We start from the raw sequence: 25,797 nt of genomic DNA on the forward strand, positions 1-25,797 counted from the left end.
TTAGGTGCTGCAGAGCAGCCAAGGGCTTCCCAGCTTCTTACAGCGCCCTGCTAACGAGAAGGTGGGGGGCACCCAGAAAGCTGGGAGGGGACACAGCCAGGACAGGTGATCCAAAACTGGCCAAAGCGGGTATTCCATGCCAATTACATCGTGCTCAGCGTGAAGAGGAAGGTGGTGAGGGTGGAGCTCTCCAGAAGCTGCATCGTGTATCGCCAGTTGCGTCTGTTTCGCACGGAGCCCTGTTACTGCCATTCCTCCCGCCCAGCGCCGCCCCAGTGACCTCTCCTTGGCCCAACCCGCCACGTTTGCTTCTGGCTTTCCCTTTTTTTTATTGTTGTTTAATTGATTTCTTATTTCCCCCCACTTCTTCCCTCCCCGGCCCGCGGGCGGAGCTGCCCACAGCCGCCAAGGAGACCCGGGGCGGCGCTTATCGCCGCCAGCCGAGCCAGGCTGCTCACGTCACAGCAGCACAGAATCAACCAGGTCGGAAAGGGCCTTTGAGATCACCCAGCCCGACACCTCGCGCTCCGGAGCGTGTGTTCCGGGACCCCCATCCCACCCCTCCGCGGCTGCCCCGCTGCAGGGAGCCGACGACACCTCCCCCGCCAGACGTAGCCACCGACCGGCAACATGAGCGCTCTGCGACCGAGCCCGGCCCGCGCCCCCCCTTGACGTCACGCGGCTCGCGTCACTTCCCGCGCAAGCCCCCGCCCCGCGCGCCCGGTGCGGCATTGTGGGAGGCCGGAGAGGGGTCGCCGGGGGAAGAAGATGGCGGCGCAGGGAAAGGGACGGGTGGGCGGCGGCGGTGGCGCCAAGGAGGAGCGTGGGTCGGGGCGGCCGGACTCGGAGCTGCTGCTGCACCCGGAGCTGCTCTCGGAGGAGTTCCTGCTGCTCACCCTGGAGCAGGTGTGCCCGGGCGCTGCCGGGGAAAGGCGAGCCGGCCCCTGAAGCGGGGGGTGGGGGGGGGTTGGCGCGGCGCCTGCCCCGCCCGACGGGAGAGAGGGAGGGAGGATTCCCGTCCCGGCGGCCCTGCTTCTTGTCGCAGTCGACTATCGGCGTTAGATCCGCCCGGGTCGTTTCTGCGCTCCCCCCTTCCCCCGTCACCTACACGGGAAGTTTTCTCCCTGGTCCTCTGGCCGTTCCCAGTCTCTGTACCGCCCCGAGCGGGGTGCGCAGGAACCGTTGCCCAGGGTAACAAACGAGCGGCACCCACAGCGCGCGCTCTGCGGGCAGGGCGCTTACCTGGAGGAGGCCCCGAGCAGTGCGAGAGGGGCCCCCGTGTTTGCAAAGGGGTCCGCGTTTGAACGCTGCTGCTGCTGTAGCTGCTGAAGGGTCACGTACCCAGAGCAGCGGGGCCGCCTGCCTGTGCGGGGAAGTTACCTGCGGAAAGATGGGCTTTACCCCGCTAAACTTGCCGTGCTTGTGCACGGTGAATTACTATGGGAATGCACCCTACAGAGCAAAATCAGGCTGCTCCTTAGGTATGTGTGACTTAAATAAACAACTGAGTTTAAAGGGAGTTATAAGCAGTTTGGGACCGTGTGAAGCTCCAGCGGATGTGATGCGAAATCCTCGTTGCTGCCTTGCCTGAAAATTTTTGGTGTGTGCAGCAACTGCAATCAGGGTTTTAGGGTTTTGTACAAGCTCACTCAAGTGTTGTGTGCTCTTGTCCATGTAGCTTGTGTGGACAAAAGCGTACAGGTTTTAGGCTTGCATCAGAAGTCATAAAGTGTTGCCAGAACCAGTAGTGGCAGACGCTTGAACTGCTCTCAGCAATCCCTGGTTTGTAGGACTCTAGTGGTTTCTTGGTTTGTTTTTCTTTTTATTTTCCCTCTTTTAATAAATTTGGCAAGAAGTTTTGTTTTCACAATCCTATACATGATGAGAAAGAAAACCGATGTTCTGACAATTTATAGAAATCTTTAAAAACTGGTGAAGGAAGTGCAGCTCTATGCCTGTAAGTTTGAACTGCCATATGTTCTAATTCTGTTTTTTGAGAGATGTGAAGGAGAGCTCTGGTATTCTCGTTGGATTGAGAGGAGTGTGTTTCAGAGTGCATGAAAACATCAGTCATCAAAGTCATGTCTATAATTTTCTTCCCCTTTTTTTGGTACTGTTCTGATTGAGAAAATTGCAGGGATTTGGATAGGGAGGCTTTGACCTGTGCAGGCAAAGATAATGGACTGCCTGGTACTGGTTGCAGCTGGATCCAGTTGTTCCTGACACTGATGAAAGCAATGCACTCTGCACCAAATTTTCAAGCAGAGGAGCTTGTGGCACCCGTGCTCAAAGAGGCCGGTGAGGAGATAAGTGATGTGCTTGCAGGTAGTGGAAAAATAAACCACTGTGCAATGGCCCAAACATTCCACATTTCCCATTGCCTTGCAGAAGGGAGAGACTGAGTATAATCTGCAGGGAAAACAAGGAGAATTTGAGAGTAGGAAGGCAGCTGACCAGGCCATCGTTGGCACAGGGCAACTGCCTCTCTACAGCGGTCAACACTGCAGCCCCCTCACTTGTGAAACCCTGGCATTTCTGCCTGATATAATACCTTAAAGTTGCTTTTGAATAAATAAGTTGTGCCACAAAGATGCTTGCGCTCTCAATTTGTTGTAAGAATAACAACCTTTTTTTTTTCTGTTCCCACAGAAGAATATACAAGTCAAAAATGATGTAAAGATGGACAAAGATGGTCTCACTGATCTCTATATTCAACATGCCATTCCCCTGCCTCAGCGTGACTTACCAAAAAGTAGATGGGGGAAAATGATGGAAAAGAAGAGACAGCAAAATGAGTTGAAAAATGAGAATAAAAGGTAATTTAGCTTTCATTGGTCTAGACTTGTGGAATTTTGGACAATGTATTTACTCTAATTTTTGTTTGCCTAGTGAATGAAACTTGTGCAGCTTTTGGATGTCATTACAATTTACAGAGAATGCCATATCAGGTCTCCTGTGTCAGAGGTGTTAAGATTCTTCTGCTGCAATTACAGGAAAAAGGGAAGATAATCTTTGTTATTCAAGTCATCTAAGTGTTAGCAATGGTACCTAGCTTATAGTGCTTCTTTTCACAGAATCACAGGCTGGTTTGAGTTGGAAGGGACCTTAAAGATCATCTAGTTCCAAGCCCCCTTGCCATGAGCAGGGACACCCTCCACTAGACCATGTTGTTCAAAGCCCCTGCAGACTTGTTATGATCAGGAAAATGATGACTGAAAAAATGTAGATGTTTGCCCAGCAGCCCTTTTGGAAAGCTAGTTTACAATGTGTTTCTTGTCAAGGGTGTTCAAGGAATTTTTGGACAAAGCCAAACTGAGCAAGAACTATAAAGTTGTATTTTTGAAGTGTGCATCAGCTTTTTAAGGCTTTTCCAGTGAAATTATACTCCTTAATGTAATGGATGTGCAGAGTACTGCTGTTGTTTTGGTAGTATTTAACTCAGCATGCTTGTCTGAACACTCCTGGTCTTGGAAGCTAATCTCATTTTGTAGAAGCTCATCTAAAAATGGCATCTGCTGTAGATATAAGCCAAAGGGTTGATCTCTTGATAAACAAGTCCCAAATGAATTGAAGGTCTCTCTTTGTCTCTATCAGTTCCGGGGACCTGATGAATAGAAAGGGAGGAGGATTATGTGACAGGCAGTGTTGGGAACAGATAGTAATGTAGAAGCAAATCTGAGTAAGAGCTGAAATTTCATTGCTCTATGAACTCTTAAATTTTGGCCCCTTTCATTATTTTGGAAGAAAACCCTGATCTGGACAGAAATTTTGCAAGTGATGTGTAACTTCTTAATATGTGAGGGTTTACCACAGCCACTGATCTAACGTTCCAAGCCAAATGAATGGTGTCTCTGCTTGTGGCCTATTTTAATTATAGATATCTAACATCAATACCACAAAATTAATTAATTACAAATTAATATATTTCTTTGTTTAAAAAACTATTGTTCAATTTTTATTCTTCTGTTTAATATGAGGTGACTTAATGTTAAGTGCTTACTGAAAACTGAATTTTCTAAACAGGATTATTACATAACTTAATAGTGGTTTTCTTTAATTTGCTAAAGCTGAGTTTTCCAAACACTTTCTCTTCATCATTCTTGAGCAGTCCTTCTCTTAAAAAGCTCCAAATTCATGTGAAGTGAGCTATGGTAATTTTGTGCTTTAGTTTTTGGCAGTAAGGAGTTTTCTGATGCTATGGTGTTCATCGTATTCCTTTTTCATAAACGCGTTGCTACTAAATTTGCCATCTGTAGCTACACGTAGGCTTAAAGGCACAAACTATTTAACAAAAAAGTCAATAAACAAGTTTAGGGTTCCTGTTCTCAGCTTATTTCAAACCCAGGTATGTTGTTTTGGGGTTTTTTCTGCATAATGTTTTCATTCCTTGCCTAACAGTCGTTCATACAATCTTAACAGTATGATTTTGAGTAAAAGTGGAAACAGGGAGATGTAGAAGCATCGGAATATTAGATGCTGTTCTTATAGGTAAGGTGGCACACATTTGCTCAAATACCCTTTGAAATACTTAACAGCTGTTATCTCCTTAGTTGCTGTTGATTAGCGTATGGTCTTTGGTGGTACAACTGCAATTGTCTGCTTAGAAAGTTCCTCACACAACCCTCTTTGCTGAGGAACGCTGTTTCTGACACAAGCCCCCGTCCCCTTCCCCCTTTCTTATTGCAGAGGCAATTTCTGTTGCGTAAGTTTGGAGCAGCTAAGGTCTTCAGGTTGGTATTGTAGGATATATTTCTACTTTAGGCAAGATTAATACAATTTTCGCCGCCCACGTCTTGGGTACGCTGGTTTTGGGCCGTCTGGCTTGTGTGTCTGAGAACTCTGCACTTCGTATTTCCAGCGTTGCAACGGCGGAAGGTTTGAGGAAACGGCCGCTGATTGTGTTTGATGGGAACTCGACAAGCACCAGCATAAAGGTGAAGAAGACGGAGAACGGAGCTGCCGACCGCCTGAAGCCTCCCCCAGCTGGAAGCACCGCCAACACCGTTCGAAGGTTATCCGCTCCTTCAAATGCCTCGACGTACATTTCCGCCTCCAGTTTATCAGAGGACGCTAAGCTGGGCATGAGGAATCATGAGGCTAAGCAGAACAATATTTCAAAGACTAACAGCAGTGTATTGGCTGGCCTGAAGGTATACCCTTTGTCTCCAGTCCCAGGAACTACTGTCGTGAAGTTAAAGAGAGCAGTTCCAAAAGAAGAATCTGATTTGCCGGTATGTACATTTGGTACCTTGTTTTCCACCTCTGTTGTTTTTTTAATGGAAACTTGCAGGAGCCAAAGGTAAGAGTTGTCAGGGTTATTTTATTTTGGAGTAATAGTAGAGTCTTTATTTGGAAATAAGCAAAAGAGTAGCTGGTTTGAGAAAGTTTCTTCCCCTCTAATCTAAGTGCTTTGTATTTGTCCGTGGAAAACTTCTGTGTGAGAGGTGGCTTTGTAGTCAGCACACATGCAGTGTTAAAACGAGTAAGTAGGTAGTACTTCAGGTGGTCAAATAAAAACCAAACCAATCATACTGGCAGGTCTGAGAGGGAAAACAGGTATTACAAAACAACATGAAGAGCTTTAAAGGGAGGATGAGTGGTCTGTTTTCTGTAGTAGGGAAGAAAAGAAGGAATGACAGCATTTGGGACCATCACACTTGAATGGTCGAGTAGGACAAGCTTTAATTTGTCACAGTGAAGGAAGAAATGTTACGGAAACTGAAGTGAGATGCCAAGAGCTGTAGAATGTATCCTTAGAGGAAGGACACCATCTGTTTTAGATCTCACAGAGGAATTGGCAAGCTAGATGAGGGAACTGGATGTGGAGAACCTGGCAACCTGCCTAGATCGGGGGTCTGAATGAGAAGCCGTAATAACAAACCATACTAGTTGAAGTGAGAGGCCAGAGGTCGAGTGCTCATTTTGAGCCATGGTGGTCTTCATCAGGTACCTGGGCTTCTATAAGATGCTGTGACAGACATGTTGAAATCTTGATCAGAAGGGTGCATTCTCAAGTGGAAGACTGATAACTGAGCTGTTAACCACAAAGGTAAATAGTTACCTTCTTTCTGCAAGCTAGATTCAGCTGCAAACAAATTTTCTGTGAAGAACTACGCTACAGATGGGGGCAGAATGAGGCTGATGAGTGAAGAGCTAAGGCAGGATAAATGTATGCACACTCCTCAGCAGTGTTCAAGGCCGGGTTAGATGGGGCTTTGGGCAACCTGGGCTAGTGGAGGGGTGTCCCTATTCATAGCAGGGGTTTAGAACTAGATGGGCTTTGAAGTCTTTGCCAGCCCAAAGCTGTCTTGGTTCTGTGGTATGTATTCAGCAGGGGGTGCCTTGGCAAGTGTAGGTAATGATGCTGAATGTAGCCAGTTGTGGAGAAAAGTAGAACAGCAGTTATATTTGACAAAGGTGTGACTAGTCTTTAAGGGCTTGTCAGTGAGCAAGGAGCAGTGGGCCATCTCTTTAGAATGTGCTGCGAGGTAGGAATAAATCTTAGATTTGTTTGTATTCCTTCATGATACAAAGTAAGGGATTTTCACATTTACATTGGAATATGGGAACATCTGGAGTAATCGTGGGCTTCAAAGGTAGAAACAGTAATATCTGTTCTCAGCTGAACTGCAGGGGGAGCTTCAGATTCGCAGCGTGCAATTACAGTGATTAAAATGTCCCAGGACACCAGATCTGACTTCTGTTTTCTAAATGCTGCCTCATGAAATGCTTTCTGTTAATCTCTCTGTTAAAAGTCCTTCTGCGAAGGAATGCAGGTAATACTCTTGCTGAGTGGATTGGTAAACTCTGTGTTAAACATGAGCATCTAAACACATGGCTGTTCTGAAAAACATAGCAACTTTTACATGAATCATGGCTGAGGCCCTGAATCAAATTTATGCTGGAGAGGTGTGTTTTCTGCTACCAGTATTGCTAACTTATTTTAGTATTTAAAGCTCTTCCAAGTATTGGTCAGATCTGAACCTACAGGGCTTTTGAAATGTGTTTGGTATACACCTCGCAGCTTCTTTAATTTAAATGTTTTGTAGACATAATAATTACCATTTTTAAGTGACACAGTATAACTGACACTCAGAAGCTGTGACCTCTGACACTCAGCTTTCTACCTTAGCCACAGCTTGTGCTGTTCAAGGTAATACCAGTACGTTCAGTCCTGCCTCGCTTCGTGTCAGCCAGACACCAAGTTCGTGTTGTGTGGATGTTACTTTGCTCTCTGAAATCAAAGAACATGGTATTGAATATTAAGTGGTGCAGCCAGGAGGAAGCAGTATGCTTGGCAGCTGGCTGCAGAGTGTAAAGCCCGGTATGTTCTTATGAATGACCATCACAATGATTGTCTTTTCAAGGAAATGACAGTTCTTGGACTTTCAAGATGAACTGAAGTTCTCGTTCTGAATAGCACAGAACTGTCCCTCTGATCTTTGGGTCTAATTCCCTTAGACCACACGATTGCTGTAAATAAACTAACATCGAAACTGTTAAGGAGAAGAGAGGTCTCTAAATTGTGGTCCCCAAACCAGTGTGTTGCACAATGTTCTTGAAAACTCAGATACATACTGGTCTTTACTCTGCTCGTGTGAACTAGACCCATGCTAGCTACTATGAAGAAAATTCTCAGCTGAAACCAGGACAACTATTAAAGCTATAGTTTCTCAGGGTTTTTTTTTTTTTTCTCATTTTATATAGTGAAAGGTAATTATTTCAACACTTCAATCTCCTATTGTTTTACTTTGGGCTTGCTTTGTTTTTCCTGTTTTCTTGGGAGAGGTCTTGAAAGATGAGTTTGATTGAGGCTTTGTCAATTATTTCAGGTTTTTGTACAGGTCATTATAAAGGAACACCTTTTGGTTTTTTTTTTTTTTTTTTTTACTATTTGACAAAAGTAAATTGATTTCCTAGCTGTATGTTTGGGTTTTTTCTTACATAGCACCTTTTCAAACAGGATAACAGTCTGAAATAACTTTAGAAGTCTGTTTTGAAATTCCAGTGTGTACCTGTTTCTAAAGCTGCGTAGTTGTAAGATACTTTTGTGTCACTAGTTGTAGAATTAAGGGGGAAATAAAAAACCCCAAAGCATGTATGATTTCAGTAGTTCAATTCATTTGCTTTATCTTCACAAGAGAAGTCTGGTGATATTTAATTCTCTCCACAAGATGGCAATAGACAGCTATTGCAGTAGCATATAGCTGTGTACAGCAGTCGTCAGGACTAAGATTTGAGTATGGCAGGTGAATTACTAACTTCTACTCATGCAGTACATCTAAGAGTACTTGTATATTTTCTTGTATTCCAGAATGACCTGAAGCCTACGGAAGCAAAGAAGAAGATCCAGCATGTGACATGGCCATGAAGAAGTAGCTAATGATGCTTGAAACATGTTACTTCCATATTTTCAAACAGATAAGTCATATTTAAACAATTTAGGTACAATTCTTTTTAAATCTTACAGGGATTCAGATTGCTGTGAAGTTTTAACAAGTTTAAAAGTTCCCTCTTGTAAAGCTGGGGTCATTTTCACCAGTCACCTTAAAAGTTTTGACTCTTGTACCCCAAGTAGTTCATGACTTCTTTAAAAGGTGGTAATAGTACCATACACTAAGCCCCCCCCTTCTAGCTTTCAAGATTATTATAGTTCATCTCCTGCATGTCACTGCCATTCACACATACAAATAAATTTTTGTTTCAGTAAGATTCAGTTTTATTCCACTGATAGTTGCAATAGCTGTTGAGATTCAGCGTGATCCCCAGAGCCTTCTTGGCTTTAAAAAGATAATTCATTTAGGTGAGAAAGCTGACCATTCTCTTGATAAGATAGTAGGAGGCAATTTTTTTTTTCCTTTTGGTTGCACAGAACAGGAGTGTGGAATTTACAGTGCAAGTTAGGTTGGTAATAAGAGATGAACTATTTTAACGTTACTTCAAATTGAAGTTTCTCTTATTGACGTATGAAGTAAGAAATGCACAGATGAAGTATGTTATTCAACTGTTTGATATGAATCTTCGAGAGGAAGTAGTGAATGGATTAGTGCCATGATCTCTTAAATACACGGGCATATTTTATACATGCAGAAGTGTAAGAATGTGCCGATGTAGCAAATTTGCTTGTTTTCCTGGTTGCAATCATGCTTATAAATTATGGAGAAAACCTGTGGAATGCAGGCCAGAGCTTTCTCAACTTCCTAACAGTTGGAGAGGGACAGGGATAGGAAGGCAAAGAGGTACCTTGAGAGCATTAGTGTACATAGTTGCACTCAGAAAAAAAAAAAAAACCACCAAAACCAACACAAAACCTGTTTTCCCTTCCTTTGATAATTTAAGACGGATGTTGGTTTTCCGTGAAATGCGGTGTTTCAACTGGATTATTGGTAGTGCCTTGTAAGGCAGAAATCCAGTTAAGTTGATGGAAACGTTTTTATTAAATCTCAGTGGCTGGAGGCGACACCAATTTAGATCCATTTTAGGTCTGGATGGTAAATAACAGCAACGCTTCCGGGCTTAGTAAATAAAGAATCAAGTTCTGAATCTACCTGGTTAACCCACTAGAAGTTGTCAGTAGTGATCTGAAAGCTTGTTTACATTTTTAACATTGGTTAATAAGGGAACCAAAACCTGTAGCTTAATCCATTACTGACAGAAGCCCTCCCATTCACTGCTGCGATGTAAAAGGCACTTCTCGAATGCTGTGAAATGGCAAGATTGGGTGTTTTGGAATACTGTGTGCTGTTTCCCTTTTACTAAACACTTGTGCAGTTTTTGTACTTGAGTACAGCAAACTTTAACGTAATGTACATTTTGTATGTAAAGAGTTGTCTTTTAAGTAGCCTTATCCTATTTAAATAAACTCAGTTAAAAGCAAACAGTGGTGCCAACTTGTTTTTGTCATGTAATTAAGCTTGTTAATTTTACATGGTTATGTTTCAGTGGACTCGGAAGTGACTAGAACTTAAGAAGAAGCTGACAGGGTAGAAGGCTCAGAAGCTACTTTGGAGTTTTAGCTGCATTTAGGATCATGTGAAGTGCTGGTCCTTGCACCAGTTTAACAGTTTGGTAGGAGTTCTGTTCCGTGGGTGGCTTCTTGGCAGCGGTTCAGCATCAAGGCTGTGTTTTGCTGCAGTGTCAGTTGCTAGGTGCACGTGTGTGTTAGTATGTGCTGAGGAGAGGTAGGCAGAGCTGTGCAGGGACCTGCACCGTGATGCTGCTCTTGCATGGTAAAGTCTTGGCTTCAGGTTGGTACACTTTCCAGCCTTGTCATGTTTCTGCTACCTTTCCTCAAATGTGGGACCATTTTGCTGACTGTGCCTTGTGGGGCAAGGTGTAAGCTGTGCTGTTTTTACAACCTCCCACTCTCCCCTTTGCTAATAGTAATTCCTCTTTTTCTCAGCAAAGTATGAAAACAGAACTGCAGTGTGCTGGGGTGGGGTTGCCAGACCCCACAAGAGAGAGTGAGGTGCTTGCCCTCCTTTTGGAGGTGTGGATATAAGAGGGATTTTTTATGGCTACACTTGGCTAGAGCCTTCATCTTAAAATGAAGCCACTGAAGGATAGAGTTTAGTTATTCAGTGAGATCAGATTAGCACAGTGTGCACTTCAAAAATGTCAGCCAGCCAAGTTCTTCAAATGGTGTACAGCAAACCAAATCTGGTCTCGTGCATCTACCCATCTTGTTGAATTAATGAGAGGAATGACCTGTGAGCACTTTACGCTTGGTACGGATAGATAAATTCAAGATGGGTAGCACGAACTAGGAACAAACCTTCCCTACTAGTTACACACAAAGTAAGTATATTCTCAATTCTTTTTTCCACATCTGAAGACTCCTGTTGGAATAGTGATGTATTGCTTTTCTCCTTTTGCTGGATACAAATGAATGCATCTGGAAGGTGTATAAGGATCGAGTGTTGCATAATGCGGCCATATTTCATGGAAGTTTGCTTTGGGAAGAGAATTACCTTTCTCTGGATTGTTTTCTCTTGATTTTATGTATACTGCAATACAAAACAAAATTAAAGCATGCCCTAGTATAGAAGTGAAATTTCTGACTTCCTCAAAGATTAAATGTCTCCTGAGTTATCCTGACCTCCTGAAAATAAAAATATTTTGGTTGTGAGCGTAGAGCCCATGAACAGATTTTTATCAGCTGCCGTCAGTTCAGTGTTTTCAGAGAGATGTTCGGTTTTGCTGATAGTTTTCCCACTGACTTTAGTAAGTAGAAGACTTGTAGCAGCAGAGCCTGGAGGACGATCGTCTGAACTCCACAGTTCCACAACGACTGGGTGTAAAAAGGGCTGTGTTTGTATGGCTCTTATGGTGTGTTTCTTCAGACTGAGAAGCATTCTATTTGTGAATATCTGATGTGGAAGTATAATTAAAGCACCATCACAATTTTGTTTTAAATGATTTTATTTTGAAAAATACCATGTGCAGTGTAATGTCGACTAACTGTAATACTGACACTGTCCATCAGAACCTGTACTTCACACAACGATCAGCTAGTCATGCAATAGAATACGTACTGGTTATGAAGCACTCCCACCTCAACTGTTTTATCGTTACCTCTTCACGCTGTAGCACGAAGCCTTGTACATTGAAACACCCTCTACGTTCACAGTCTTTCTACACACTTGACAGCACACACTAGTCGCATAACTCAAGAACACTGAGCTGAGACCGCAGCCTCACTGAAACTGAGTGGAGTTTGCCCTCGATTTCAGTGGGCTGAGGGTTCCACCCAGAATGTCCATCTATGAATGTATTGTGGGTGGCTGATAATAATCCTTGAACTATGTCACTTGCTTGTAATTGGAATATTTAGTGGAAGAAGAAGAAAAAAAAAAAAGAGTATGTCAATAATAACCAAATGGTTTTACATCTCAGGTTTTGCATTAGTTTTGGTTAGCTGTAGAAATCCTAAATGCCAGCACTGTTACTAGAGATTCTGAAGTTGTTTTCCTTCCAGGTTTAGAGAGCTTGAAGAAGAAGGTTAAGTGATGTTAATAATAACAGCGAAACACAGCGTGGCAAAGCTAGTTCTGAACATCCGTGTATTTCAGACTATATATTGCAAGCACGGCTTTCCTCCGCTCGCCCCACCTCTTATTTTAAGCTTTAAATATCCTTCCCACATTCAGGGCAAAGGATGTCATCCCTTTCTGTGAGGAAGCCGCGACCCACTAACGAGAGAGAGCACTTCTTACAGTTAAAGCAATCATTGTGCCACTGCCGTTCCTCAAAGGAGATGTACTTGGTTCCTCCGAGCCCTGTTGGAGAACCAAAAGCATTCTGTTACAAGCAAAGAATGGCACTTCAGTCGTCAAGTGATGCTATTTCAGGCATCCTGCATGGATTGCTATGGACATCTGACAGAGTAGTGAAAAAAACCCCAACCATTGTGATATATCTTATCTGTTGCTGTGCTAATTTTGCCACCCTTACTCTGTAAAAAGTAGTATTTTAATCTTCAAATAGTTCTGTGGCTTTCAGCCAAGTTAGTGAACTAGATAGTTGTTGCTGGTAATAATAGCAGAGGTGAACTTCGGAGGGATGGCACTGTACACAGCAGAGAAAAAAGAAAGGAACTCAACACAAGGCTGATAGGCTTTTTTACAGCGTGTTCTATGGCACCTGAGCAAGTCAATTTTGTTTTGTAAAAATGCATTTAGATCACTTAAAAAAGAAGTCTGGTAGGTCAGTCAAAGCTTTGAAGAGTGCCTCAGTTAAAGCAGGTTAGCAGACTGCAAAGAACACTCAAGAGTTCAAGGTTATGGGGATTATCATAAGGGGTATTGAAACTGTGCAGGGGAAAAGAGACAAGGGACAAATTTCTCTTAGTAGTAATTCTCTCTTGCTTAACCTTGGAGATGACAAGCAGTTCAACTACAATGGGCTGGAACGACTAGCTGGAAGTCAGTGAAAAGATTGAGTTGGGCATATCTCCCTGATGAGAGGGGGTTTTGGTTGGTTTTGCCTTTAGTGGCAACATTTGAAAAAAAAAAAAGGAAAAAGCACGTGATAGAAAGGACTGTGATACTCAGGAGAGAAATGCCTCTCTCACATCAGCGGAAAGCTACTGGTGGGGTTATGCTTGGACTTTTCTAGGAGCTATCCAATCAAATCAGCATCAGTGAGGGACAGGCACAAGGGCAGGGCAATGATGAGAGAAAATGGGCCAGATGGAACTTAGATTCACAGTCCTGTATGGATCATGCTGTTAAATGCTGATTACTTCACAGAGGAGGCTATATTGTCATGCAAAGTGGTTCATAGTAAAGCCTTAAGCAGTTGCTCCTTTAAGTACTTTTGTACTGGAAATCTGTGTCTAAAATCCTGGTAATTTCTGGGTTGCTGTCCTGAAAAGTCGTGTGCTGCAGCATGAGAGAGAAGCCAGCTAGACACTTTCTGCTGGCGGAGGGACTGTTGTTGCTGAGCTCAGTGATCCCTGCAATGAACGCAAGTGGAATGACATACAGAACGTGTATCCTGCCGTGTGCATAGCTCTGATACTGTGTGCCCACCATGTTCTGTGAAATTTGGGTGAAAAGGCGGAAGCTTCAATTTAAAGACCTCTTTAATTCTTTTTGTTAGGTATCGTAAGTATTTAATTTCAGACATCTTGAATTAGAAGTGGAGGCTGAGGGGAGACCGTATCACTGCCTACAGCTACTGGAGGGGAGGTTGTAGAGTGTTGGGCAATGGTCTCTTCAGCCAGGTGACAGGAGATAGGACAAGGGGAAATGGCACAAAGCTGTGCCAGGGCAGGGTCAGATTAGATGTTAGGAAAAAGTTCTTCACTGAAAGAGTTGTCAGGGCCTGGAACAGGCTGCCCAGGGAGGGGGTTGAGTCACCATCCCTGGATGTGTTTAAAAGACGGGTAGATGAGGTACTTAGGGATATGGTTTAGCATAGGATGGGAACGGTTGGACTTGATGATCTTGAAGGTCTTTTCCAACCTTGTGATTCTGTGAATTGTATAGCATCTTGAGTCTCTCAAGTTATTCTGAACAAATTATTGAACCATTTTTAGTATTAGAAGCAGTTCATTGGGAAAAAAACCTCAAACAAACCCAAAACCAAAACCCAAATTTAAAGGCACCGGCCATGAGAGACCTACCACTGATGGGGTTTGTGCATCCAGCACACTTTTTGGCGTAGAGGTTGCAGAAGCAGCTCAGGCAGTAAGCGAACTCATCCCTGGAGGTGAAGCGTTGTCCGGACAACTGCTTCTTGCACCCAGTACAGACGAAGCACTCCTTATGCCACGGCTGCTCCCGGTAGGTAACGCCTCCGGTAGTGATCGCCTGTTTCACAGAAAGTGAGACACAACGTGGTTTCTTGAGGGTGGCAGGTTTGTGCCTTGATTGGTAAAGAGGAAGGGTGATGAGGGTTTTTTTTTTGGGGGGGGGGGGGGGGAGGAGGGAAAGAAGGCTGGAATTAACCTTGAGAAAAGCATGCAAGTGATTTATTACAATTTCCTAATTTATATATATATATAAAAAGCCTGTACTAGAAGCACTTTGTTCTCTATGTGTTGTGTAATCTCACACTCAACTATCTTCTTTGGTTTTAAAGCTACTTATTGTGTGTTGCTTTTCATATGTGTGTGCTAGGATTCATCCCATCTCAGTTCCTTCCCCTGTCCCATTTTTCTTGGGGAAAGAATTACCTGACATGTTTCAACTTCCCTGTCACTTTCCTTGGAAAAGCCTGTCATCTCAGATTTCAGCTGAAGTCTTTGCTTTCTATGTCTCTAGAATTTGGTTGTTTTTTTCCTTACAAGTCATCACCTACAAAAACAGCTTCCCTGACATTAGAACAGAACTTTATTGCTCCTTTGAATGTTCCTAAGAAGGCTGTAAAATCGGTCACTTTTCTTTATTTTTTCCTTTCTTCACTAAATGGAGATTCCCTGGGAAGTACGCAGAGGGTAAAGGAAGAGAAGGAGGAGACTGTGGCAGTGGGAAAGGGAATTTACTGTGGATGTGCCCATAGCTTTGATCGCCTGTGCATATATCCATAGGAAACTGGGGTTTGATAGTTCCCTAAGGGCTGAGACAATTCTTTTTAGGAAAGAATTTTAAAATTCTTATCAGTGTCTGTGTATAGAATTTAGGAAATTCACAAATAAGAGGTCCTTAGCCTGGGAAGTCATACTCCTGAGCATACTGAGTTTACTGGTGTTCATTTCAGGAACAGCATTTGATCTGTGTAAAGCTTATTTCTCTGGCAAGAACTTCCTTAGCATTTTTAAATAAACCATCAGTGTTAGCTCATCTTCCAGTGGGAATGTTCAGGTTTATGATAGATGATGAGTTATATTTTGGAATGAGATTATTTCACTATGAGGGCGGTGAGGCCCTGGCACAGGCTGCTCAGAGAAGCTATGTCTACCCCCTCCCTGGCAGTGTTCAAGGCCAGGTTGGATGGGGCTTTGGGCAACCTGGGCTAGTGGAGGGTGTCCCTGCCCATGGCAGGGGGTGGAACTAGGTAGGCTTTGGGATCCCTTCCAGCCCAAGCCTGTCTGTGGTTCTGTGATTCTATTCCACTGCAGGGTTTTAATTGTGGTATTTTATATTATATTTTAAGTGTGTTCTCTGGATGCTCTCAACACAAAGGAATCCTTAACTTTGAGGAAGAGGGTTCTCAATGTAGTAAATGCTGTGCCTGGTGCAGGATGAGAGCTAAATTGATGTCATTTTTTTAAAATCAGTTGTTTCCAAATCTGTTAACACCCATAGAAAAATAAGATATTCTATCTATGTGAATGTAAAACAGGGGGGACTTCAGTCCCTTAAGTTTTAGGTAAGTGAAATAAGAGCATTACCTTCTTGCACTGGACGCACTGCATGGCGAACTGCTTTTCATAGCAGGGCACACAGAAGTTTTGATTGTCCTTAGGGATGAAACTCTTTGTCCCAATAGGCTGCTGGCAGCGGTAGCAGATAAAACAGGTCTCGTGCCAGCTGTTGCCCTTGTATTCCATCTTCCGAGTACCTGCAATGAGACCAGAGCAGCAACTGAACTCCTTCAGCTTGAGACTGATGCCATTCATAGCTCTTGATTGCCTGGCAGCTGGCTGCCAGTCAAGAAGCTGTGCATCTGAGACAAGGGCCCTTTCATTTTCTCATCAGCTTCTCATGGTATTGGGTACCATTCAGTTTTTGGAGTGGTTGTTCCATAACAAAAAAACACCTCCTTTTTGTGGTATTAATAATGAGTTCTAACAAACAGGAAGACTCTGGGGAATTGAGGAGACACCAATAAAAGCTGCTTCTAGTGTGGAGTGAAGGTGAGGCCACTGACTTCCTTCATTCAAAGTCCCTTTTGCTTCTTTTTTAGACAGATGCAAGCTACCTGGTTAATTCCCAGTGAACTTCTTGGCTCCCTTTCCCAATAGATTTTAGTCATTGTCTGAGAAAAAGTCTGGCTTCCTATCTGCTCTGTGGCCTTGTCCCTGCCCTAATTGAAGTCCACTGTAAATTTGCAATGGTTTCCAGCTCTGCAACACCCACCCTAAATGTTTTTCTGTCTCTTGAAAATTCCAGTGTGAGAGAAGCTTTCTCTCTCTCTCCAGCTGTATTTAAACCGTGGTTGCTATGTGAAAGGAATAAAAATCTTTAAACAGTCCTTTACAGAAAACCAGAAAAGCTGTATGGTGGTTAGGAGTGAAGCATACTTCTCTAGAATGAAGTTTTAGGGTACAGATGTTGTATTTTGCAGATTTGTTCCACTGTATGGGCACTTGGTGGGCTCTGAGCCCTCCTGGGAAATTGGAGATGCCCTTATTATATGGAGGAGTTTCTTTGCACACTGCATCGTTTCCTACGTACCACTCTGAGTCACAATATTTGATACTGGCCAGAAGGAAGAACAAACAAATGATGCTCCTACAGTCCTGCAGTTCTCCTGAAGCCTGCGGCAACAAACGTGATCTCTGGAGATCCCTTCCAGCCCCTACAATTCTGTGAGTCTGTGAAGTGCCTGGCAGAAAGACAAGCTGGGTGCATGGAGATCCATACTAACTCCTCTGATGCCAACTCTCCCACCCCCACTACTGCAGGTGAAAGTTTTACCTTTCCCCCCCTCTCAAGTAGCAGTGTCTCTTTGTTTACCCATTGCGTGTTTATGTCCATGGGAACCTGCATTGGTTGGACCCAATGATCTCTTGAGGTCCCTTCCAACCCCTACAATTCTGTGATTCTGTGATTTTTCTTCCTTTTCTCCTTTGTTAAATTCTGCCTGGAGGTATACTTCAGGATCTCTTTCTTTATTTTTTTCTTTTAAGGGGTTGACTTGCAGGAGCGTAGCGAGTGAACGGTACATTATCTTTCTGCCTGGTTGCCTGCATGCTTGAATACTTCTGATCCAGTTTATCAATGGACACCTTTGAAGAATTATGACCTCTCTGTGTCATACCAAGGAGCAACTGAATCCGTACTTGAAGGAATAGCATTCTGGAACAAGGAGATGTGGATACTTTTTTTTTTTTAATAACCTAGAATTTCATTTTCACATTTTTAGCTGCTCTCTCTTTGGGATCATGCTGTCACCAACACATGGGGCCACCAGAGCCCTGATTGTTAGCTGCCAGGCTGAAGTCAGTGGGAGTTTAGTTTGCAGGAGGACTGAAAGATCAAGCTAGTAATTACTATAGTATTTAATGGGCTTGTCATGATAATGCTTTATTAAATCCAAATTGTGCATTTAGTGGAGCTAAGCAAAGGGCAAGCTTAGCATTAACGGTCTCCATAAAGGGTATCCAACCACTTGCTGGCTCTTTCAAAATGAATTACACTTAAGCTGGTGATGGTAGTTCTCTGATGTAGCCCATGTGCTGACATGGTGTGTTGTTTAAGTAGAAAATACACACTGGGTGGACTGCTCACTGAATGTGGTGACATCATAGCTATGTTGAGTTAACAGCTAAACACCAGTTGTTGGTTGTAAAGCTTCATTAAAAAATGCTTTCTTCTGTTTCAGGTTATAAGATCAGAAGGGATTATGGGAGTTGCTGAATTCAGCCTCTGTTACTAATAATCAATCCATAGGAATTAATAGGAATCCATACTGCTAATTAATCCAAGGAAATTCTGGCAGCACAAGAAGAGGCTGTCCCCATGTGCCAGAAAAGGAGCCAGAGAGGGAGTAAACCACATTGGCTGAGCAGAGAGATCTGGGTTGACATCAGAAAAAAAGGGAAGTCTACGAGCTTTGGAAGAAGGGGCAGGTGTCTTGGGAGGACTACAGGGATGAAGTAAGATCATGTAGAGAGAAAATCAGAAGGGCTAAAGCCCAACTAGAACTCAGACTGGCCAATTCTGTGAAAGATAATAAAAAAATCTTTCTACATATACATCAACAGCAAAAGGAGAGCCAAGCAGAATCTCCAGCCCTTACTGGATGCAGGGGGAACATTAGTGACAAAAGATGGGGACAAGGCTGAGGTACTTAATTCCTTCTTTCCCTCAGTCTTTAACAGTAGGGTGAAATGTCCCCTGGATATTCAACCTCACGAGCTGGAAGACAGGAAGGGAGAGCAGCACAAAGCTCCCATGATCCAGGGGAAAATGGTTAGAGAACTGGTAGGCCAATTAGACATTTACAAGTCTATGGGGCTGGGCTGGTTCCACCAGAGGGTATTGAGGGAGCAGGCTGACGTGCTTGCTGAACTCCTTTTAATCATCTACCAGCAGTCCTAGCTGACTGGGAAAGTTCCACTTAACTGGAGGCTGGCAGATGTTTACAAGAAGGGTCGGTGGGACAAGTAAGTACAGGCCTGTCAGTCTAACCTCAGTGCCAAAGAAGATCATGAAATGGGTCATCTTGGGTGCTATCATACAGCACATGTACAACAACAGAGTGATCAGGCCTAGTCAACATGGGTTTACAAAAGGCAGGTCCTGCCAAACTAACCTTCTACGACAAGGAGACCTGCTTAGTGGATGAGGGGAAGGCTGTGGATGTAGCATACCTGGACTTCAGCAAAACCTTTGACAGGGTTTCTCACAGCATTCTGATTGAGAAACTAGCTGCCACTGGCCTGGACAGGTAGATCCGCTGCTGGGTTAAAAACTGGCTGGATGAGCGGGCCCAGAAAATTGTGGTAAATGGAGCCAAATCCAGCTGGAGGCCGGTCATGAGTGGCATCCCCCAGGGCTCAGTCCTGGGTCCAGTTCTGTCCAACAATGACCTGGACGAAGGGATTGAATGCTTCCTCAGTAAGTCTGCAGATGACACTAAGCTGCGAGGACATGCTGATCTGCCTGAGGGTAGGGAGGCTCTTCAGAAGGATCTGAACAGACTGGACCGATGGGCTGAGACCAATGGGATGAGGTTTAACATGGCCAAGTGTAGAGTGCTGCACATGGGACATAACAGCCCCATGCAGCGCTACAGGCTTGGGGGAGACTGGCTGGAGAGCTGTCAGGCAGAGAAGAACCTGGGGGTGTTAGTTGACTGCAGGATGAATATGAGCCAGCAGTGTGCCCAGATGGCCAGGAAGGCCAATGGCATCCTGGCTTGTATCAAAAACAGTGTGGCCAGTAGGTCTAGGGAGGTGATTGTCCCCCTGTGCTTGGCATTGGTGAGACCACACCTCGAGTGCTGTGCCCAGTTCTGGGCTCCTCACCATAAGAAGGTGAACGAATCCAGAAAAGAGCAACCAGGCTGGTGAAGGGGCTGGAGGACAAATCTTACGAGGAGCAGCTGAGGGAGCTGTGGCTGTTTAGTCTGGAGAAGAGGAGGCTGAGGGGAGATCGTATCACTGCCTACAGCTGCCTGACAGGAAGTTGTAGAGAGGTGGGCGATGGTCTCTTCAACCAGGTGACAGGAGACAGGACAAGGGGAAATGGCACAAAGCTGTGCCAGGGCAGGGTCAGATTAGATGTTAGGAAAAAATTTTTCACTGAAAGAGTTGTTGGGGCCTGGAACAGGCTGCCCAGGGAGGGGTTGAGTCACCATCCCTGGATGTGTTTAAAAAAAGGGTCGATGAGGTACTTGGGGATATGGTTTAGCATAGGGTGGGAATGGTTGGACTTGATGATCTTGAAGGTCTTTTCCAAACTTGTGATTCTGTAATCATTTCAGTTGCCTGTCCATCAAAAATCTTTTAATGAATGCTACTATAGAAAATTGTAAATTCCATTAACAAAACCACTACATGGAATAAATACTAGTTTTCAAGAGTAATCCACTTCATGTGAATAACAGTTCTGTCATGTTCCATCATGAAAATTATGTGTTCTGGCCATGAAAATAATTTCTAATGCACCATCAACTGTATTTTATGAAGTTCACCATAACTTAGCAGAGATAGTCAAGGAAAAACATTTGTCATAAATGTTGTTGCTGAGTTTGGGCTTGATATTTAGCCTAATCTTTTCTTAGTACAACAAATGAGCATCCTAACCTGGCATGATAGTCTTCTTGCACTCGTTACATTTGGAGGAGTATTCGTTGGAGTAGCAATCGGTACAAAGTAGATGTTCCTCTTTTGCAGCAAAAGGTTTGTCCACCAATGGATTCTTGCACTGGAAGCAGTGGAAGCAGGTTTCATGCCAGTGACGGTCCTTGTAAGACAGATCCTGTAGAAATCCAAAACCACAGAGTAAGTAGAGTGAGTAATTTGCACAACTGGAAGGTCAGGGAATGCAGACACATCCAAATCCGAGCCACAGGCAGGAGCTGAGGCTGATTTGCACAGCTCTAGGAAACACAGTGTTCTGATGAAGGTGAACTTACATTTCTATGATAACGAAGAGCAGCTCATGACAACTATCAACCCTGTTTCGCTTCAAGGTAACCTTCATTTTTTAGCATGCAGCAGAGAAACAACTAGTTTCATTGATGGATTTCCTTTGAGGCTAAAGCCTGGGGTTTGGGTCAGATTAAAACTTGTTAACCTCATAGGTATAATATACTTCCCCTACTTGTCCTAGCTATTGGTTATTTAATAGTTCTTCACTCCTGGAAAGAAATTATTTTCCCAGTTGCTTTCTTGTATTTATTCAGTTATACAAGTTTACACCAAAGGTGGAATTGGTCTGATCTCTGTTCCTTTTTTTTTTCCCACTACAACTAATTTTTACCAACTCTTGTGTTTTGGCTTACCTGTGTTTCACATGTAGATCAGACTGAAATGTGAGATGCTTGTATTTAGTACACAGTGGACTTTGAGCTAATATTTATGCTGAATTTTTATGCTCCCTATTTTGTGACAGGACTACCCCCCCTCATGCTCCCACCTCAAACCAAAGCCTATATATTTGGGGGGAAACACCCTTTATTGTAATGACTTAAGCTCCATTTTGTCTGAAGTCCAAAGACACTGTTCAAGTGTTACATGGTCAGGCCACCTGAATTTAAATTTCAAAAGGCAAAACTCATCCCTTTAGGTCACCATTTTTAGAAGAACCAGGCTTGGTTTTTTTTAAATAATAAAGTGCCACTGCAGGGAGTATTTTACATACTTAGATGCCCACACTAACCCCTTGGCCCAAGTGTTGTGGATCACTGGCTGCAGGTACAATGAGGTCTGAATTCATTTGGTCAACTGAAGGAAAAATGAATGAGTTGTAGAATATCAGATTTTTTAATTGTGTGCATGGAAACATCACAAAGTGCTTGAATGTGATCTGGCCAGAACCACGCTGTGCCAGTGCAGCCACAGGTAACCCCGAATGTGCAGTCTTGGCCTAGAGCTAAGGAAAGATACTGTGCATTTAGGTTAACCTAAACCAGCAGCACGTTATGCCTGCTGGAGACTTGTTCCTCATAAGTCGCTAATAGGAACCACGGAAATAGTTTCACTGATATGTAGGAGCTTGTTAAAATACAGTAACTTCAGTCAGGCTTTGGCCATGCAATAAAGACTTTTCACTAGGATGTCTGCACTACTCACTGTGAGTAACAAAGGGTACTCAAAGTGTCTTTCACCTCTGAGGTTGGGCTCTGCGGATCGAATAGCTACGACTCCTACTTCGCAGCTCTCAGACCGTTGTTTATTCAGCTTGCATTCGTTTCAGCTAATTCCTTTGGAAACAACAGAAATTTCCTGACTGTGAAATTTTAATCTTTTCTGATAGCAAAATTTAAAAATATCTTCTTTGGAAATCATTTGAATTTTTTTCTCCTTAAATGAGTTGAACAGCTTAAAGCCTGATCTCAAAGGGGAATAATATTTTCAAAGGAAAAATACAACATGCAGCCAATAGATTTTTTCCAAAACGTGAAATTTGCCTGCTAGAAAATAGAATGGCAACAGATCTGGTTTTCTTTCTCTTGTAACAGGATGTATTCATTTTTCCTCCCCACTTGCTGCCTTTCACCTCTCTTTTGCATTATTTTGCAAGTTATTTTTTATCTCCAGAACTCATGCGCTGAGACCTGCTTTTGTTCTGCTGTGCTTTATCAATAAAATTTTACTCTGGAGAAGGTACATGCCTTCTAGAGTAGGAGTACTGAAGACAAGGATTAGGGGTCAATGATGAAAGGTTTGATCCTTGAGTCAGTTCTGATGACAGCTTGTATAGACGGTAGCTGGGTAGGTGAAAGTGGCAGATATTTCATCATGGCAAAGCGATGAAGCGCAACTGCTACCTGAAGTACCCAAGATACAGACTGACCTGAATAATCTTTTTTAGCTACCTTGAATGGCTACAACATATTGTCATCAAATGTAGAGGGAGTCTAAGGCATCTGGCTTCAATGTGCCTACAGCAGAATACTGTGAATGAAATAGGTCTTGCTTTCTCTCTCTGAATCTGTCCCATCCAAAGCGAGGAATTCCAGTGTACCAATGCTTCTGCATCATGATTATTACTAGGTCGGTGTAATAAAGTCACCAGAAATCAGGTTTGGTCTACCTCAGAGTGTCGTGTATCTCACTAAAGCCTTTAGCTTGTACATAAGCAGTGGCTGTGTTGATCTAGAATGAATCTATGCTGGAGGTCACAAGAATCACAAGAATCACAAGGTTGGAAGAGACTCTTGAAGATCATCGAGTCCAACCATTCCCATCCTATGCTAAACCATATCCCTAAGTACCTCATCTACTCTTTTTTTGAACATATCCAGGGATGGTGACTCAACCACCCCCCTGGGCAGCCTGTTCCAGGCCCCGACAACTCTTTCAGTAAAAAATTTTTTTCTAATATCCACTCTAAAGATGTTGCATATGCAAAACGTCCTTCAAGCCTGTCAGACTGTTGGGCTGGTTCTCAGGTCAGCTGAGAGAGCGTTCGGTTTACTCTAGGCACCTGAGCTCCAGGTTACGCTAGCTGATTGCAACCCGAATAAATCTCTTCCAGCAGCATGTACAAGTCATATACAGCTAATTCCTGCTTATCATATAGATTTTCAGGAAGAACTAATAAAATAGCTACTGTGGACACAGAACTGCAGTGCATCCTTAAAATATTGGTGAGCTTGACTTCTCAGTGGCTTTATGCAGCCTGAGGGAAATGAGTCCCTGGTGCTACATATTTTAAGTGGAGTTTTAAATGCAGCTTCCCATGTTGCCTGAAAGAAATCTGGGGAGTGACTACTTTTGCACTTGGCCTGTGTGTCTACCTGTGAAAAGTGACAGCCACATGGTTTTGTGAGATAAAGCACACACAAGCACAGGTAAGAGACTGAAGAGTTACCATACACTGGTATTGAAGAAGTGGAGCAGTGTTTATGCGTATAGAGATGAACGCATGTGAATGGTCATGGCCATGGTCTGTCCTGTACAAGTGTGTTGCAACTGAAGTGCAGAGAGCTCCCGACTGGTTCCAGATGTGCTACTAGTGAAAACAGAAGGGGAAGAGGGCAATGCCGGTCTCTTCAGAGCCGCAGAAATCCTGCAGCAGAATTTCCACGGAGAAATATTTAACGCTTCACTGAGTTACGTTTCTTCTGGACATGGAAAATAATCCTTCCCTTATCTGGTTTCCTTTGAAGATAAAAAGTAACCAGATTAGCAAAACCTGAAACTACTCAAGTTTGAATGGTTGATTTTCTCAGCCCGATCTGAGAATTGGCCTCAGTTGAAAGCTTCAGCTCCGCGTTCCTTGGGACAACCAAATGAGTGGTGGATGTTTCTCAGACACATGTCAGAGCACGGGCCAAGAGGAGCTCCTTGGTGTGCGCTCACATGACTGGCTGAAAAGAAAACTTAAGGCTGATCCTACTTCTATCCAAAACCATGCTCATCCCCAAACACAAATGGGTTTGAAACTTATGGTTTTGAAAAGCCATTAAGTGTTTTTTAAACAATTTCATTTTCACTTATTTTCATGATGTCATCCCCAAAGAGAACTTTGTCAGGATAACTATTTTCAACATTGCCAATAGCACGTTTAATAGCTCCTCCATAGTTCTGTGTAGTTTTGATCCAGGATGGTTTATTGGCCCTCTAGGAAGAGACTGCTGCCATTTTTTTAAACTAGAAGAGCCCCAAGACTTGAGTCGCCAGGGAAGTGTATTAAGGATAGACTCCTCATTCCTTGCAACTGCCTCATCTTCTACTCTGCCTTTTTAAGTCTAAGTAAACTTAAGCCATTTTGCATCACCTTTGCCCCTGGACTGGCTTTCAACGGGGACCCAAGAGGAAGAGGGAGATTAGAGGGTTTATTATTACCAGAAGAGTAACTGTATATGTTTGTTCGTGAGTGAAGACTGGGGTGGGCTCTTTGGCTTGCTCCAGTGCTCTTTTCAGAAGGTTGAGCAGAGGAAATAGGGTATGACAACAAAATTCTGTGCAGATTTTAGCCCTGTAGCCAAAGAAGTGTGTTAAACTTGTACTTCCTTACCAGCAGCTTGTTTAGGAAAGGTAAAAATAAGCGATAGGGTGCTGAACCCAGCACCTTAGGGATATGAGAAGAGATGAAGGTATCTGCCTCTTTCACCATTCCACTTCACCACGCTTCGTCTAGTGTTCAGTAATGCACTCAAGTGTTGCAACTCAGGACAAGGTTTAAGCATTAAAATGTTGAAACCAAGTTTGTTTTTTCTCCCTTTCCTGATTCACATTACTCAAGGCTTTTTATTTTTATTTTTTTTTTTTGGTCTGTTTAGTTTGAGTGCAAGACTGACCCTTTTGATTAATTTTTGGTCTGTGTATTGACACAGTAGCTTTATCTCACGATCCACTTTTAATTTAATTCTCACATTTTGCAGAGTGTGTTTTCACCCCGTCCTGTGTGCCAAGTCCAGCTGGTGGACTCTATGAAATACTGGATTGCTGCATGCATTTCCTGCATTTGTGATGGTTTCTGTGCCATGGGGCCTGAAAGGAAACTATGAAAAAAAAGCCTGAATCAACCAAAAGTCATGCTTCAGCAGTTAAGCAAATGTGAAAATGATGGATGGATTTCCAGAAAGAAGTGTGAAACTGTAGGTGTGGTAACTGTTTGCCAGCGATGTGGGCGATGAAATACCAATTTCTTTTCCCCTGAAAGAATGAAGTTCTATTGGAACCTGTTGGCATATGGATAACGTGTAATAGCTGTGAGAGACATGGTATCATGTTTTTCTACTATATGCCAGTGCCTCCTACCACTCAGTGTATGAAACTTTTAAGCTGTCTGTGGAAGTTTCATAAGCATCAAATAGAATTGTTTGCAGTTGATGAGATGGTCTAAGTCCCGTGGTGTCATTCAGACACATATTGTCATCCCGGGTTTTTTTTTATAATGAAAAAACTCCAAACCAACCCAGCATTAAAACATTTAAAATAAGGAACAAATTAGTTATTACTCAGTTACATTTGGAGTTATCCATAAATTACCATAGGAAGATTGA

At 43.3% G+C, this 25,797-nt stretch overlaps 2 protein-coding genes across 2 annotated transcripts in view; one reads left to right on the forward strand and one right to left on the reverse strand.

The window, feature by feature from the left end:
• Positions 1 to 768: 768 nt before the first annotated feature.
• Positions 769 to 8,918, forward strand: LOC311203821 (ashwin; the record flags this gene model as incomplete). The annotated part of the gene is made up of 4 exons (XM_084278596.1): positions 769 to 906; positions 2,650 to 2,816; positions 4,859 to 5,231; positions 8,315 to 8,918. The coding sequence occupies 4 exons, from the start codon at positions 769 to 771 to the stop codon at positions 8,369 to 8,371; spliced, it is 735 nt and encodes a 244-aa protein (XP_084134722.1). The 3' UTR covers positions 8,372 to 8,918.
• Positions 8,919 to 11,979: 3,061 nt separating this feature from the next.
• FHL2 (four and a half LIM domains 2) overlaps positions 11,980 to 25,797 on the reverse strand; it is a 29,167-nt gene continuing 15,349 nt past the window's right edge. Inside the window, exons 3-6 of the mRNA XM_084279584.1 lie at positions 20,423 to 20,597; positions 15,839 to 16,008; positions 14,129 to 14,315; positions 11,980 to 12,278 (exon numbers count right to left, since the gene is read on the reverse strand). Of these exons, the coding sequence (XP_084135710.1) occupies positions 12,127 to 12,278; positions 14,129 to 14,315; positions 15,839 to 16,008; positions 20,423 to 20,597 (684 nt within the window). The 3' untranslated portion in view covers positions 11,980 to 12,126. The remainder of the gene's footprint in view (positions 12,279 to 14,128; positions 14,316 to 15,838; positions 16,009 to 20,422; positions 20,598 to 25,797) is intronic.

Source organism: Gallinula chloropus, assembly GCF_964237585.1.
Source record: "Gallinula chloropus genome assembly, chromosome: 1".
In the NCBI taxonomy this organism is placed as follows: Eukaryota; Metazoa; Chordata; class Aves; order Gruiformes; family Rallidae; genus Gallinula; species Gallinula chloropus.